The sequence below is a fragment of the Elephas maximus genome, chromosome 25 (genome assembly GCF_024166365.1).
Source record: "Elephas maximus indicus isolate mEleMax1 chromosome 25, mEleMax1 primary haplotype, whole genome shotgun sequence".
Classification (NCBI taxonomy): Eukaryota; Metazoa; Chordata; class Mammalia; order Proboscidea; family Elephantidae; genus Elephas; species Elephas maximus.
In genome coordinates this window covers 30,752,799-30,768,701 of record NC_064843.1, presented here as the reverse complement: position 1 = coordinate 30,768,701, position 15,903 = coordinate 30,752,799, and the positions used below count along the sequence as shown (strand labels likewise).

Sequence of the window (15,903 nt, the reverse complement as noted above, 5' to 3'; positions counted from 1 at the left end):
CAACAGCCCAGCCCGCACCCCGCGGCAGCTCCGCAGTGCACTCGCCGCCGTCGCTCCGCCAGCCCTGCCACTTGCCCGCCAGCCTGGTCCGACCCGAAGCGAGCCTCGAGCACCAGCCAGAGGGTCATGAGCCGGAGCGCCCCGGGGCGCCGCGGGGAGAGCGAGCCCAGATAGCGACCTCGTGTGCCCGGCCCTCGCCGCTTCGTCCCCGCGTTCTCGGCCCCTTCTGTCCTTCCCCAAGCCCCCTCAGGCCCCGCCGCCGCCATGGCCACCCTGCTCCGCAGCAAGCTGTCCAACGTGGCCACGTCCGTGTCCAACAAGTCCCAGGCCAAGGTGAGCGGCATGTTTGCCAGGATGGGCTTTCAGGCGGCCACAGACGAGGAGGCGGTGGGCTTCGCGCACTGCGATGACCTCGACTTTGAGCACCGACAGGGCCTGCAGATGGACATCCTGAAAGCCGAGGGCGAGCCCTGCGGGGACGAGGGCGCTGAGCCGCCTGTCGAGGGAGACATCCATTACCAGCGCGGCGGCGGCGCGCCCCTGCCGCCCTCGGGCTCCAAGGACCAGACCGTGGGGGCTGGTGGCGAGTTCGGGGGCCAAGACAAGCCCAAGATCACGGCGTGGGAGGCGGGCTGGAACGTGACCAACGCCATCCAGGTGAGCACGGGACGCACCACCCCCGCCGCGGGATTCCCAGCTCTGTCGGCCCCCTATCCCGCCCTCCAACCCTGTGAGCCGTGCTCTACCCGGAACCGAGTCTCCGGGTGATCTCGTTCGCGGGACCCCCTCCTGTACCTGGGCTCTCCCCTTCCCCCATCCCTCCCAGCTGGATAGGGGATCTCTGCCCCTGGTCATGTCCCCCTCCCAAGACCCTTGCCGCAGGACAGCCAGGCTGAGGTGCAGCCAGAGACACATGTCCCAGACCCTGTAAAAGAGGGAAAATGGAGAACATGAAACGGAGGAGGAGTTGGGGGAGCTGAGGGAGAAAGAAAATCAGGATTCTAGGCAGTGGTATGGCCTGCGTCTCCGGAATGGGTTCACAGCTGCATTTTCGGGACGAAATTGCTGAGCTGGGAGTCTCCTCCCCTGAGACACACGCACAGACACGCGCACACACGTACATAGGCAGACAAACATGTCCACAGGCCCCCTCTCCACAAACGCGTGCACACGACATGCATCTATATATAGACCACACAACTAGCCCCAAAGGCACCTGCTACACCCCTACACCCCCCACACACAGAAGCACATACCTGTACATGCCAAACACATATACGCATTTGACCGTAACGCACACACAGATTCATGCCACAGAGCCCAAGCCGCACCCTCAGGTGTGCCCTTTAGGGACATGCACACTAGCACATGTAGTCCGGGGCACCCCGCACTACCTGCGCACAGGCTCACCTCTCTCGCCCGAAATCCCGGCTGCACCGCAAAGAGGCAGCAAGACCAAGCCTGACCAAGCCCCCACCCGAAGCTTATTACGGTCTCTGGTCTGGGGGCCCCACTAGCCTTCCTCTCGACTCCCAACCCCTTCCCACGACACCACCCCCCCACCAAGCGGCGCCGAACTCCGCCCGGAGCGGGTTTGGAGTCCGCACAACGACCCCGGCGTGCAGGCTGGGGCTGGAAGGCCTTGGCTCGAGGGGAGGAGGAGGCCGCAGCCCCAGGCGCCCCCGAGTTCTCCGGCTTGGTCCCGGCAGGTCCCGGGAGCGCACGGTCGTTGAGGCGCAAAACTAGGTTTTCTGGGAGCGGGAGGCCTTGGCGAGGTTGTTCCGGAGCCTGGGCTCAGAGGGGCTTCGCAGGGCCCTGAGGACTAGGCGGCCTGACTGGAGGCGCCTGTAGCTCCGGCGACCGCGAGACGGCCACGCGGTACCGGCGATCTGGGGTCCGCACCCGCCTTGGTTGCTGCCTGCGCGGTGGTCCGGATCGCCTTAAAAGACCGCGTTCGGTAGGCCTGGAGGGGGGCCAGGGCGGAAGACTGGAGGCCCTTAGGCCTCCAAGACCCCGGATTTCGTTAGCTTTTCTTCCCCTGTAGATTGTAAGCCCATCTTCCGCAGTCATCCACCGCTTATGGCTCTAGATCCCTCAGGCTCTACCTGGCCTTTTGCGCAGCGCCTGCTCACCCTTTCCCCCCTCCCCCGTAGACCCCACCAACTGTTTGCCTCTACCACCCTGACTTAGTCTCCTTCCCTTAAACCCAACCCAACACCGGCCTTGCCTTAAGACTCCCTACGGCCAACACTGCCCCCCGCTTCTCCCCAACGTCGCTGGTCCCGCCCCTTCTAAAAGGCGCCCCACGGAAGCGTTTGCCCAGTCTCCTTCTCCTCTGGCTTCCCTGTGGCTCCGCCCACGCTCAGCTCCTCTTCCTACCTAACCCATCTCCTTTCGCCTCACTGCCGCCTTTACCGTTTCCTTCTCGGGCTCGGTCTTGAGTATCCCCGTTTCCCCCACAGCTCCCCACTTCAGCCACATTTTAAATCCCTTCCTCCCTCCCCCCTCCTCCCCGAAGTGGCCTAGCTTTCTACCTTTCTCAGCGCCCTCCAGCCGTTTTCTCTCTTCCACTTCTCGGCCCTGGCCTCACTTCTGGTCCCATTCCCAGGAACTACCTCCAAGTATCTCATTTCCTTTCCCTGTTGGTCGCTTCGCCACCCTCAGCGCCTTCTCCACCTCCCAGACATTCGCGCACTTTTCCTTTTCAGTCCTGCCCCTAAATACCTGCCTCTCCATATGCGATTCAACACCCAGGCTCCCCACTAGGTCCCTCTGCACCCTTTTTCCAGCCTACCCTTAATCCTCCTCTCCAGAGGCGCAAGCCCAACTCTCGCTCTCTTTAGCGCCCCCTTCCGGCCATACCCTTAAGCCACGCCCCCGGGGCCCCCCTTCCAATGCCGCGTCCGCTGAGCGCCCCCGTCTGGTTGCCTCTCCGCTCCACAGGGCATGTTCGTGCTGGGCCTGCCCTATGCCATCCTGCACGGCGGCTACTTGGGGTTGTTCCTCATCATCTTCGCCGCTGTCGTGTGCTGCTACACCGGCAAGATCCTCATCGCGTGCCTGTACGAGGAGAACGAGGACGGCGAGGTGGTGCGCGTGCGGGACTCTTACGTGGCCATTGCCAACGCGTGCTGTGCGCCACGCTTCCCTACGCTGGGCGGTCGCGTGGTAAATGTGGCACAGATCATCGAGCTGGTCATGACATGCATCCTGTACGTGGTGGTGAGCGGCAACCTCATGTACAACAGCTTCCCGGGGCTGCCAGTGTCGCAGAAGTCCTGGTCTATCATCGCCACGGCCGTGCTGCTGCCCTGCGCCTTCCTCAAGAACCTCAAGGCCGTGTCCAAGTTCAGCCTGCTGTGCACTCTGGCCCACTTCGTCATCAACATCCTGGTCATCGCCTACTGCTTATCGCGGGCGCGCGACTGGGCCTGGGAAAAGGTCAAGTTCTATATCGACGTCAAGAAGTTCCCCATCTCCATTGGCATCATTGTGTTCAGCTACACGTCGCAGATCTTCCTGCCTTCGCTCGAGGGCAACATGCAGCAGCCCAGCGAGTTCCACTGCATGATGAACTGGACGCACATCGCCGCTTGCGTCCTCAAGGGTCTCTTCGCGCTCGTAGCCTACCTCACCTGGGCCGACGAAACCAAGGAGGTCATCACGGATAACCTGCCGGGCTCCATCCGCGCCGTGGTCAACATATTCCTGGTGGCCAAGGCGCTGTTGTCCTACCCGCTGCCTTTCTTCGCTGCTGTCGAGGTGCTGGAGAAGTCGCTCTTCCAGGAGGGCAGCCGCGCCTTCTTCCCCGCTTGCTACGGAGGCGACGGGCGCCTCAAGTCGTGGGGACTAACGCTGCGCTGCGCGCTCGTGGTCTTCACGCTGCTCATGGCCATCTACGTGCCGCACTTTGCGCTGCTCATGGGCCTCACCGGCAGCCTTACCGGCGCTGGCCTCTGCTTCCTGCTGCCCAGCCTCTTCCACCTGCGCCTGCTCTGGCGCAAGCTGTTGTGGCACCAAGTCTTCTTCGACGTTGCTATCTTCGTCATCGGCGGGATCTGCAGCGTGTCCGGCTTCATACACTCTCTCGAGGGCCTCATCGAGGCGTACCGAACCAACGCGGAGGACTAGGGCCCAAGGGCGCCCCCTGGCTGCTCCCCCCCACCCCACTTCCCCCCCCACCAATCCCCCTACCCCGCCCACCCTCGTCAGCCCCTTGCGCCCTGCCGCCGCGCTTGGGAAGCCAAGCTTTCAACATCTCTGGTTCCTAGTTTCTGATTATTTGGGGATGGGGGTGGGGTAGGGTGGGGGGATCGGGATCCGCGATTCATCCGGTCTGCGTTTCTGTTGCCCTTTCTTTTCCACAACGCCCTGGTTTGGGAGAGGAGGCGGGGCGCATTTGTGGGCAGGGTTTTCAGTCCTTCCGGGAGCGGCCTCGATACTTCAGTCCCAGCCGCAAAGGGGGCAGGGAAGGGAGGAAGAGGGGACGCAGCTCGCAGGCGCTGGAGCTTGACCTTGGGGGGACATTTCGCAGCCATCCAGTGCTCGGACTCTGCAGCGTCCAGTCATTTCCAGCAAGAGCGCTTCGCATTCCGGAGACATTTCAACCGTGCAGCGGGAAAGGCTGGCCAGGATATCTGTTTCGGGTGGGCGATTTCCTTAGACGAAGCGGAGAGGCGAGGAGCCACGGCGGGGCCGGCTTGCCTGCCAGTTTTCAGGAATCCAAACTCATCGTGTGCAATTTATCAGATTGTGGAACTGTTCTACTGTGCGTGTGATGTGCTCGTGGTGAATACGATGAAATGTATATCAGAAAAAAAAATCTATAATTTAGAGTGCGGTGCATAATTATATCCGCAAATAAAGAAGAAACAAAGGTGCGCGCGGCATCGTCTGTCAGTTCTGCACCTTCTCACCGGCCGGAAACCCCCGCGCGGTGGGAGGCGAGTTCGCGCTCCACGAGTGGAGCAGCGACCGTGCTTAAAGGGCCCCCAGGGAGCTCGGAGGTTGGTTCGCACCCGAGCACCAAGAGGGACACACTCGAGGTGTCTGGGGACGCAGGGAAAGGAACAAGCTGGCCGAGTTATTTTGGTGAGGCAGCTATTTCGGCCCCCAGCCACCAGACAAGGTTTGTTCCAAAACTTGCCCGGGGGTCAGATCCACTTGAGAATTTGGTGGAGGCTGTCAGACTCCAATCCTAAAAAAAGAGCTTTTATGTACAAAGCCCTAGACGATTGTTCAATATATAGACAGCGCCTCAGGGCTGGGACTGTGCAAAATGCAGGTGAAAAAACTCAGCCCTACTCTCCTGTAGCCTACAGTCTAGTAGTGGGGACACAGGCAATAAACAAGGACACCCAGAGATCCACAAAATGACAGCAGGCTCTGAAAAGCACAGGTTGTCAGCAGCAGGCTGTGTATTTTCCCACCTGGGGCCAGCCCCCCAGCCCACCTTTCTCGCATCTCTCACCCCATAGAATCGCCCCTCATGTCCAAGCTGGGCTTCACACAGCCACTGCCCAAAGACCTGGCTGTTTAGAATCCACAGCCCCAGAGCGCCAGGCCGGAGGTGGTTTGGAAGGGCGTCTGGGCCAGACTCCAGGTGGGAGCCTGAGTGAAGGACAGCTGGGTACTTTTCCCGGTCCTCTGTCACTGCCAGAGCCGCCACGTTTGGAATGATTTATCCAGGTGCGCTCAGGGCACAGGAAAAAAATCAGAGAACTGCCAGCTTAACGGGGCCTGAGTGTGTGTGTGGTGTGTGAAGGAGAGAGCGAGTCTGTATGAAGATATGTGTGTGGGGGGGGGGGGGGAGGCCGCGTCTATACTGTGTGAGAGCCTTTGACCTGTGTGTAGAAGATCCGTGTGGGCTTACTCCTTACTCCGTGACGCACATGCGACAGCGGTAACCTCGCACCACCCTGGTTCTGCGGCCACAGAACGGGAGTGGGAGAGGGGGGACAAGATCCGCCGCCCTCGCCCGGCCGCCGTGGCTCTGACGTTTTAAACAGGCCATTTGAGATGCCCACTGTTGTTGGCCTCATCATCCTTTGTCAGTATCTTCGCGCGCTCTGGGTCCGGGGCTGATCGGAGGGTCTTCAGCTTTCCGTCCTTCGACGCCCACAGATGTCTCCCAGTCCTGCGGGACAGATTGGTCACCTCCCTGGCCCATCTCCCCACCGCTTCTCAGCGGGTCCATCGCCCCGGGATGCGCGCTGAGTGCGAGCGCAGTCTGCAGCCCTGCGAAAAAACCCGGCCATCTGCAGTGGGAGGGAAGGTGGGCGCGTCACGCTGCACCAGCTCTGTCCTTCCCGTCTTTAAAAGGACAACGTAATCCAGACAGGCCCCGGACCGCGGCTGCCGCCTCCTCGGGCTCGCCTGGCTCCACTCCGGGCTTTGTGCTCAGCTTGCCGGAGCCGGGGTCCCCAAGGGTGGGTCCTGAGGGTGGCAGAGGTAGCAGAAACAGTCCCCTGGACGCCCCAAAGCGAACTCCGGACCCTCGTCAGTGGGACACCAATCCGCAGACCTGCAATTAGGCTGCTGGGAAAAATAGGGAGAAGAATAGATGGGAACCATCTTCAATTTCACCCTCCCCCCGGAAGTGCCTGGCTCAGTCCCTGGGTAGGAGCTAAAAGGAAGAACTCCTAAGCTCTCCTCACTCTCCGAGTCCGCGGGAGCTGATAGGGCTTGCCAAGGCTCGGTTCGGGGGTCGAACTGAGGAGGAGAGGGTTTATCCACGCCAGTCCCCAGGGCTCGCATTGGTTCTCATCAATTCTTTCGGTGCGTCCTGGCTCGATACGCCGCGGATCCCGGAAAACTGTCCCCACCGGAGCACTCAGCCCGGCGCGCTGAGAGCTCGACGCCGAACCACCAAGACCCGTGCCGCCAGAGAAATCCAGCAATCGGCGCCACTTCGGAGGACCACGGTCCGGAGACGGCCAGCCCGCCCCCCAGCGGCGAGAGAGCGCGCTGAGGGCACCGGGAGAGAGTACTCCACCTTTAGAATTTGGGTAACTTCTTTCGCACACACCCCAGATCCCTAAGTGCTTCGTGCCTCCTCCCCCGGCCCGCCCAGTTGAAAATTATTGCTTATCTCTAAAGCTGTTTTAGGTCCTCATTATTTCAAAAATGGGCTTTTTGTCGTTCCTTTCCAAACAGGATTTTATATTATTGAACATCCTTTTGTAAATGACATCTCCTATCCCAGGGACTGTCATGTTTCCCCGCTTAGAGGCCTTGGAGGGAGGGAGAGAGTCAAATAGGCCCGGTGGGTATGAGTGAGGAAGTGGAGAGGATCTGGGCCTTGCTATTCCTGGGAGACCTCAAAAACAAGGGACAGAGAGAGGCTTTGGTGGAGAAGGTAGCAGAGGGGAGGGCTCAGTCCTCACTGAGTATGAGGGTGAGGTAGGTACTGAGGCCTGGAGGGGGTCTGAGGTCCCCACCAGCCCATGGACACCCAGAGATTTAAGGGTGGAGCTGGCTTGACCCCAGGGAGCCAGTCTTGTGTATCCTTGGCTTTTTTTTTCTCCATTATTACGAAAAATTTCTAATATACAAAAAAGTTGAAAGAATTTTACAACAAATACCCATACACCCACCACCTAGTCTGAACAGTGAACATTTTACAATAGTTCATCTATCCCGATGGCACTGGGTTTTGGGTTATCTATCCAAGCGACAACCCATGTTACTTTTTTGTGCCTGTGCATTTCAAAGTAAGTTGCAGACCTCAGTATACTCCCCCCCCCCCCCCCCGAGTTACCCATGCGGAATCAGTAACAGTGCCATTCAGATAGCACTGGTCAGTAGCAATGCAGTGTTGGGTCATCCACCATATTGGAGTTTGAGGCAAATAGAAAAATCCGTAACACCGATCCTGTCTTTATTTCAAATTGTATTTTGTTTATCATAGGCTTTTGCCTTTTGATATTTCAAAAATGTTGCATGAAAACATTATCTTGATTATTGAATTTTCTGGCACCCACTTAAATTTTGTTCTTGAGGCAAAGAAAGTGCTTCACTTGCCTCACCCTTGCCCTGGTCTTAGGTGTGAGGTAGGGCTTGGGAGATGAGCTCTACCCCCTAGAAGTTTGGATAGAGTCTTTTCAGGACTCTGGCTACAACTGATTCCACAGTGATCCTGTGGGTGCTACCACTGCCATCCGTGGGATCCAGGAGGGGTCGGGTAAGGGAGGGCCTCTGGCTAGGAAAACCAGCAGGATGATCCAACAGTGTTAAGGGCCAGCCATATATGGGCTTCATACTTCCAGGGACTCCCAGAGACCCTGCTGGGACAGAAACCAGGGGAGAAGAAAGAGGAGCTGCTGAGGGGATGGTGCAGGAGATGGGGGACTGACTTTACATAGTCAGAAGGGAGAGAAAAGTTAAAGGGTTAAATTCCTAGTATTATTGGGTACCTGACACAAGGTCCGGTAGGCACACAGAATTTACTTATGTTGATTAAGCACTCTGTCTTAGTCATCTAGCACTGCTAAAACAGAAATACCACAAGTGGATGGCTTTAACAAGAAGAAATGTATTCTCTCACAGTCTAGTAGGCTACAAGTCAAATTAAAGGCATCAGCTCCAGGGGAAGGCTTTCTCTCTCTGGAGAAAGGCATCAGCTCTGGAGCAAGGTCCTTGTCATCAATCTTCCCCTGGTCAAGGAGCTTCTCAGGAGCATGGACCCTGGGTCCAAAGGATGCGCTCTGCTCCCGGTGCTGCTTTCTTGGTGGTATGAAGTCCCCATTTCTCTGCTCACTTCTCTCTTTAATATCTCAAAAGAGATTGGCTTATGACACAATCTAGCCTTGTAGATCTCATCAATATAGCTGCCGCCAACCCATCTCATTAACATCATAGTGATAGGATTTACAACACACAGGAAAATCACATCAGATGACAAAATAGTAGACAATCACACAGTACTGGGAATCATGACCTAGCCAAGTTGACAGATATTTTGGGGGGACATAGTTCAATCCATGACATACCCACTATGAGGTTGTTATAGGATTGCTATGAGTTGGGATCAACTTGACAGCAACGAGTTTTTTTTTTTTTTAATAAGCCACACAAAAGCCGTGGTGGCACAATGGTTAAACGCTCAGCTGCTAACCTAAAGGTCTGCAGGGACCAACCAGGAGCTCCGTGGGAGAAAGGCCTTGTGATCTGCTGTGTGAATATTACAGCCAAGAAAACCTTTTGGGGCAGTTCTACTCTGCCACATGGGTTGCTTGAAGGCACCCAACGACATAACCCACACACTGGACTAAGGATTATTCTAGGTCCTGGGGATGCACTAGTACACAAAGCAGACATAACCTATGGCAATTGTCATTGCTCTGCCCCATATACCATAGACTCACCTGAGGTCACCTGAATCTGTGAACGTGTCTCAGAAATCTGACAGTGAACCACCACAAGTGCCTCCATCTGTCTCTCTTCTCTGCCTGAGAGCGTTCTAGGATACTTGGGAGCATAGCTGAGAATTGTGGGGAGTTAATAGCTCCCCAACAATCAGTCAATTGGGGACAAATGCCTGTCCCCAGTCCCAGTGGGATTATTTGAGGTCTATTCTACAAGCTGTCTCAGAGGACCCCCAACAGGATAGAACCTTGTGTGCCTTCAGTGGTAATAAGCTTTTCATAATATAAAGCTGCTTAGCAAAAATCTCTAATACAAGAAAACCTCTAATACATTCATACTGTGTCAGGGCTCTTCCTTTTAAGTAGTTATCTAGCGCTGCTATCACAGAAATACTACAAGTGGATGGCTTTCACAAATAGAAATTTATTTTCTCAGAGTTTAGGAGGCTAGAAGTTCGAATTTAGGGCACTGGCTCTAGGGGAAGGCGCTTTCTCTCTGTCCACTCTGCAGATAGGTCCTTGTCTCTTTTTAACTTCTGTTGCTCCATTCCTTGACAATCATGTGCTCTGTATCTTCCCCTCCATTTATGCTTGCCTGCTTGGTTGCTTAATCTGCTCTTTTATATTTCAAAAGAAGCTGACTTAAAACACACCCTATACTAATATAGGAGCCCTGGTGGCACAGTGGTTAAGAGTGTGGCTGCTAACCAAAAGTTTGGCAGTTCAAGTCTACCATCTGCTCCTTGGAAACCCTATGGGGCAGTTTAACTCTGTCCTATAGGGTCCTATGAGTCGGAATCAGAATTGACTCAATGGCACAGGGTTACTTAATACTGTCTCATTAACATAACAAAGAAAACCCATTCCCAAGTGAGATCTAACCACAAGTATAAAAGGGGTTAGAATTTATAATACATATTTTTTGGGGACACAATTCAATCCATAACATTCCGTTTGGCCCCCCAAGTTCATGTCTTTCCCACATGCAAAACACATCTACCCCATCACATCATCCCAAAAGTATTACTCAACTCCAAGTCCAAAATCTCATCTTCTGAATCGTCTAAATCAAACATGAGTGAGGCTTTAGGTGGATTCAGTCCTGATGCAAAATTCCTCTTCATCTGTGAATCTAGAATACAAATTACCTGTTTCCAAAGTACAATGGTGGAACAGGCACAAGTAGATATTTACATTACATGTGAGAGAAATTGGAGGGAAAGAAGGATGAGGAGCACCAAGCAAGTCCAAAACTCAGTAGAACAAATTACATTAGCTCTCAAGGCTTGCAAATAATCTTCTGTTCTCTGAGATTAGCTGGGCAATGGCCCTGCCCTCCAGACTATGGGTGGTGGCCATGCTTTCTGGATTCTGGGTGTAGGCCCCTTGGTCCTGGATAGAGGTCCCACCTTCCAGGCACACTATTATGGAAAACTCACCCTCTCTGCTTTGGGTGGCCCGTTCTAGTCCATCTAAGTGGCAACCCTATGCCCTTGGGCCCAGTAGGCTCTGTTCTTCTGCCCTTTGGGCATGGCTGCCCCACCCCCTTAGCTTTGGTGGGTGACCCCATCCTCTTGGCCCACCTGAACGGCAGCCCCACACTCCAGAACTGAGTTGGTGGAGATCTGACTCTTTGAAACCTGGGAGGCTGTGGCTCTACCCTTTAAAACCTAGGAGACAGGTAGTTCTAACCTTTGAAACTGGGGCATCTGTGCTTCCAGTGCTCCTTCCAACAGTTCTGCTGATCTCCAAACTGCTCCAGGGATGGTCTTTCTCTTTTCTTGGAGGTCATCAGATGTTTGGAACCAAGTCGCTCCATTGGTCTGTTTCCTGCCCTGTAAGCAGGTAGGAGCAAGAGTAGAATCCCAAGAGGCAGACAGCTTTCCTTCATTTTGTCCTGTCTCTGTCCCCTTTGGTCTAAGCTGATGCATTTTCTGCTGAGGTAGTATAATAGAGCCATCAGTCACAAGCTTAATCTCTCTAACAAAACACTGTAGAGTCATGTGCTTAGTTAAGAGTCCTAGAACACATACTCTTAGTTCGGAAAGAATTTTCCAAATCTTTAAGTTCTGGTTTTATTTTGCATCTCATTCCTCCTGCATTCTATTGTAAATGGCAAGGAGAAACCATGCTGCCCCTTTAAGGTCTTATCTAGAAATCTTCTTGGCCAAATATCCAAGTTCATCACTTAGAAGTTCTACCTTCCACCAAATATTTGAACATAATTCAGACAAATTCTTTGCCACTGAACAAAAAGCATCACCTTCCACCCAGTGTCCAGTCACAGGTTCATCATTTCCTTTTAAAATCTCACCAGAAAGCACCTTTAACGTCCACATGTCCAGCAACGGAACGTGTAAACATCGCTATCCTAGGCATTAGTGGGCTGAAAGGGACTGGTACCGTCCACTTTGAATCACACAATCATTAGGTCTACTATGCCAGGAATGACAACTTGACAGGAATGGCATTGCATTCATTGTCAAAAAGAACATTTCAAGATCTAACCTGAAGTAAAATGCTATCAGTGATAGGATAATATCCACACACCTACAAGGAAGACCAGTTAAGTTAACACGACTATTACTCAAATTTATGCACCAACTGCTGAGACCAAAGATGAAGAAATTGAAGATTTTTACCAACTTCTGCAGTCTGAAATTGATCGAACATGCAATCAGGATGCATTGATAATTACTGGAGATTGGAATGTGAAAGTTGGAAACAAAGAAGAAGGATCATTAGTTGGAAAATATGACCTTGGTGATAGAAAAAATGCCAGAGATCACCTGATAGAATTTTGCAAGACCAATGACTTCTTCATTGCAAATACCTTTTTGCACCAACATAAACTATACACCTAGACCTTGCCAGATGGAATACACAGGAATAAAATCAACTACATCTGTGGAAAGAGACGATGGAAAATTCAATATCATCAGTCAGAACAGATCATCAATTGCTCCTATGCAAGTTCAAGTTGAAACTGAAGAAAATCAGAACGAGTCCACAAGAGCCAAAGTATGTCCTTGAGTATATCCCACCTGAATTTAGAGACCATCTCGAGAATAGATTTGACATGTTGAACACTAATGACTGAAGCAGACAAGTTGTGGAATGACATCAAGGACATCATACATGAAGAAAGCAAGAGGTCATTAAAAAGACAGGAAAGCAAGAAAAGACCAAAATGGATATCAGAAGAGACTCTGAAGCTTGTTCTTGAACATTGTCATGGATTGAATTGTGTCCCCCCAAAATATCTGTCAACTTGGCTAGGTCATAATTCCCTTGTATGACTATATGATTGTCTACCATCTTTCATCTGATGTGACTTCCCTATGTGTTGTAAATCCCATCACTAGGATGTAATAAGATGGATTAGCAGCAATTATATTGATGAAGTCTACAAGATTAGATAGTGTCTTAAGCCAATTTCTTCTGAGATATAAAAGAGCGAAGCAAGCAGAGAGACAGGGGACCTCACACCACGAAGAAAGCAGCACTGGGAGCAAAGCGCATCTTTCAGACCTGAGGTTCCTGGACTGAGATGCTCCCAGACCAAGGGAAGACTGATGACAAGGACCTTCCCCCAGAGCCAACAGAGAGAGAAAGCCTTCCCCTGGAGCTGACTCCCTGACTTTGGACTTGTAGCCTACTAGACAGTGAGAGAATAAATTTCTCTTCGTTAAAGCCATCCACTTGTGGTATTTCTGTTATAGCTAGCAGCACTAGATGATTAAGACAAACATCAAGTAGCTAAAGTGAAAGGAAGAAATGATGAAGTAAAAGAACTGAACAGAAGATTTCAAAGGGCGGCTCAAGAAGACAAAGAAAAGTATTATAATGACATGTGCAAAGAGCTGGAGATAGAAAACCAAAGGGAAGAACACACTCTGCATTTCTAAAGCTGAAAGAACTGAAGAAAAAATTCAAGCCTCAAGTTATAATACTGAAGGATTCTATGGGGAAATTATTAAATGACACAGGAAGCATCACAAGAAGATTGAACCAATACATTGAGTCATTATACCAAAAAGAACTGGTTAACATTCAACCGTTTCAAGGCATAGCATATGACCTTGAACTGATGGCACTGAAGAAAGAAGTCCAAGCTTCACTGAAGGCAAATTGGTGAAAAACAAGGGTCCAGGAATTGATGGAATATCAACTGAGATGTTTGAACAAACCAATGCAGTGCTGGGAGTACTCACTCGTCTTTGCCAAGAAATTTGGAAGACAGCCACCTGGCCAATTGACTGGAAGAGATCCATATTTATGCCTATTCTCAGGAAAGGTGATCTAACCAAATGTGGAAATTATCAAACAATATCATTAATATCACATGCAAGTAAAATTTTTCTGAAGATCATTAAAAAATGGCCACAGCAGTATATCAACAGGTAACTGCCAGAAATTCAGGCCGGATTCAGAAGAGGACGTGAAACCAGGGATATCACTGCTGATGTCAAATGGATCTTGGCTAAAAGCAGAGAATACCAGAAAGATGTTTACCTGTGCTTTATTGACTATGCAAAGACATTCAACTGTGTGGATCATAACAAATTATGGGTAACATTGCAAAGAATGGGAATTCCAGAACACTTAATTGTGCTCACGAGGAACCTTTACATAGATCAAGAGGCAGTTGTTCAGACAGAACACAGGGCTACTGCGTGGTTTAAAGTTAGGAAAGGTATGCATCACGGTTGTATCCTTTCACCATACCTATTCAATCTGTATGCTCAGCAAATAATCTGAGGAACTGGACTGTATGAAGAAGAACAAGGCATCAGGATTGGAGGAAGACTCATTAACAACCTGCACTATGCAGATGATACAACCTTGCTTGCTGAAAGTGAAGAGGACTTCAAGTACTTACTGATGAAGATCAAAGACCACAGCCTTCGGTATGGATTGCACCTCAACATAAAACAAAAATCCTCACAGCTGGACCAATAAGCAACATCATGATAAACGGAGAAAAGACTGAGTTTGTCAAGGATTTTATTTTACTTGGATCCACGATCAACACTCATGGAAGCAGCAGTCAAGAAATCAAAAGATGCATTGCATTGGGCAAATCTGCTGCAAAGGACCTCTTTAAAGTGTTGAAAAGCAAAGATGTCACCTTGAAGATTAGTGTGTGCCTGATCCAAACCATGGTATTTTCAGTTGTATCATATGCATGCAAAGCTAGCCAATGAATAAGGAAAACTGAAGAACTGATGCCTTTGAATTGTGTTGGAGAAGAACGTTGAAGAACAAACAAATCTGTGTTAGGAGAAGTACAACTAGAATGCTCCTTAAAAGCAAAGATGGCGAGACTGCGCCTTACATACTTTGAACGTGTTGTCAGGAGAGATCAGTCCCTGGAGAAGGACATCATGCTTGGTAAAGTACAGGGTCAGCAGAAAAGAGGAAGACCCTTAAGAAGATGGATTGACACAGTGGCTGCAACAATGGGCTCAGGTATAACAACAATTGTGGGCATGGTGCAGGACTGGGCAGTGCTTGGTTCTGTTGTACACCAGGTCACTATGAGTTGGAACTGACTGGACGGCACCTAATAACAACAACAATATTTCAAGCAAGATAGACTCTCATCACAGCTCTCAATTCTTTCTGAGCCCTCCTCAGAATCATCCTTAATGTTCATAATCCTACTAACAGTCTCTTCAAGGCAAACTAGGGCCTTATTATGAAACCACATCAAAATCTCTCCAGCTTCTGTCCATTACCCAATTACAAAACCAATTCCACATTTTAGGTATGTGTTAGAGCAGCACTCCACTCCCAGTATCAAATTCTGTCTTAGTTATCTAGTGCTGCTATCAGAGAAGTACTACAAGTGGGTGGCTTTAACAAACAGAAATTTATTTTCTCACAGTTTAGGAGGCTGGAAGGCCAAATTCAGGGTGCTGGCTCTAGCGGAAGGCTCTCTCTCTGTGTCTGCTCTGGCGGAAGGTCTTTGTTTCTTTTCAGCTTCTATTCCTAGGTTAAGGAACCCTGGGTGGCACAATGCTTGGCTGCTAACTGAGAGGTTGGCAGTTGGAACTCACCAGCAGCCCCACAGGAGAAAAGATCTGGCGATCTGCTCCTATGCAGATTACAGCCTAAAACTATATGGGGCAGTTCTACTCTATCCTATATGGTCGCTATGAGTTGGAATCAACTCAACTGCATTTAACAACAACATTCCTAGGTTATGGAGATCACGTGGCCTGTATCTTTTCCTTCATTTTTGCTTGTGTGCTTAATCTGCTCTTTATATTTCAAAAGAAATTGACTTAAAACACACCCTACACTAATACTGCCTCATTAACATAAGAAAAATGCCATTCCCAAATGAGATTATAACCACGGGTATAGGGTTAGGATTTACAACACATATTTTAGGGAGACTCAGTTCAACCCATAATAGCAATGTGCAACAGATAGAGGAGATGCTGCGGGACCTTGAAGTTCTGGTGCCCTCACGGAAGGGCTCAGTGAGAGGCAGCAAAGGGGCACACAGTAGTTTGCGAACACATCTGGG

General features: G+C 51.2%; 1 protein-coding gene across 1 annotated transcript; it reads left to right on the top strand.

Moving 5' to 3' along the window:
- Positions 1–264: 264 nt before the first annotated feature.
- SLC32A1 (solute carrier family 32 member 1) lies at positions 265–4,131 on the top strand. Its single transcript, XM_049869744.1, has 2 exons — positions 265–657; positions 2,944–4,131. Exons 1-2 carry the CDS (start codon positions 265–267, stop codon positions 4,129–4,131), a joined length of 1,581 nt encoding a protein of 526 aa, XP_049725701.1.
- Positions 4,132–15,903: the final 11,772 nt, after the last annotated feature.

Excerpts from the sequence above, each read along its gene's own strand:
- SLC32A1 (XM_049869744.1), top strand. The coding sequence starts at position 265 with ATGGCCACCCTGCTCCGCAGCAAGCTGTCCAACGTGGCCACGTCCGTG. Across the intron at positions 658-2,943 it reads ACGTGACCAACGCCATCCAG|GGCATGTTCGTGCTGGGCCT; the intron begins GTGAGCACGGGA and ends TCCGCTCCACAG.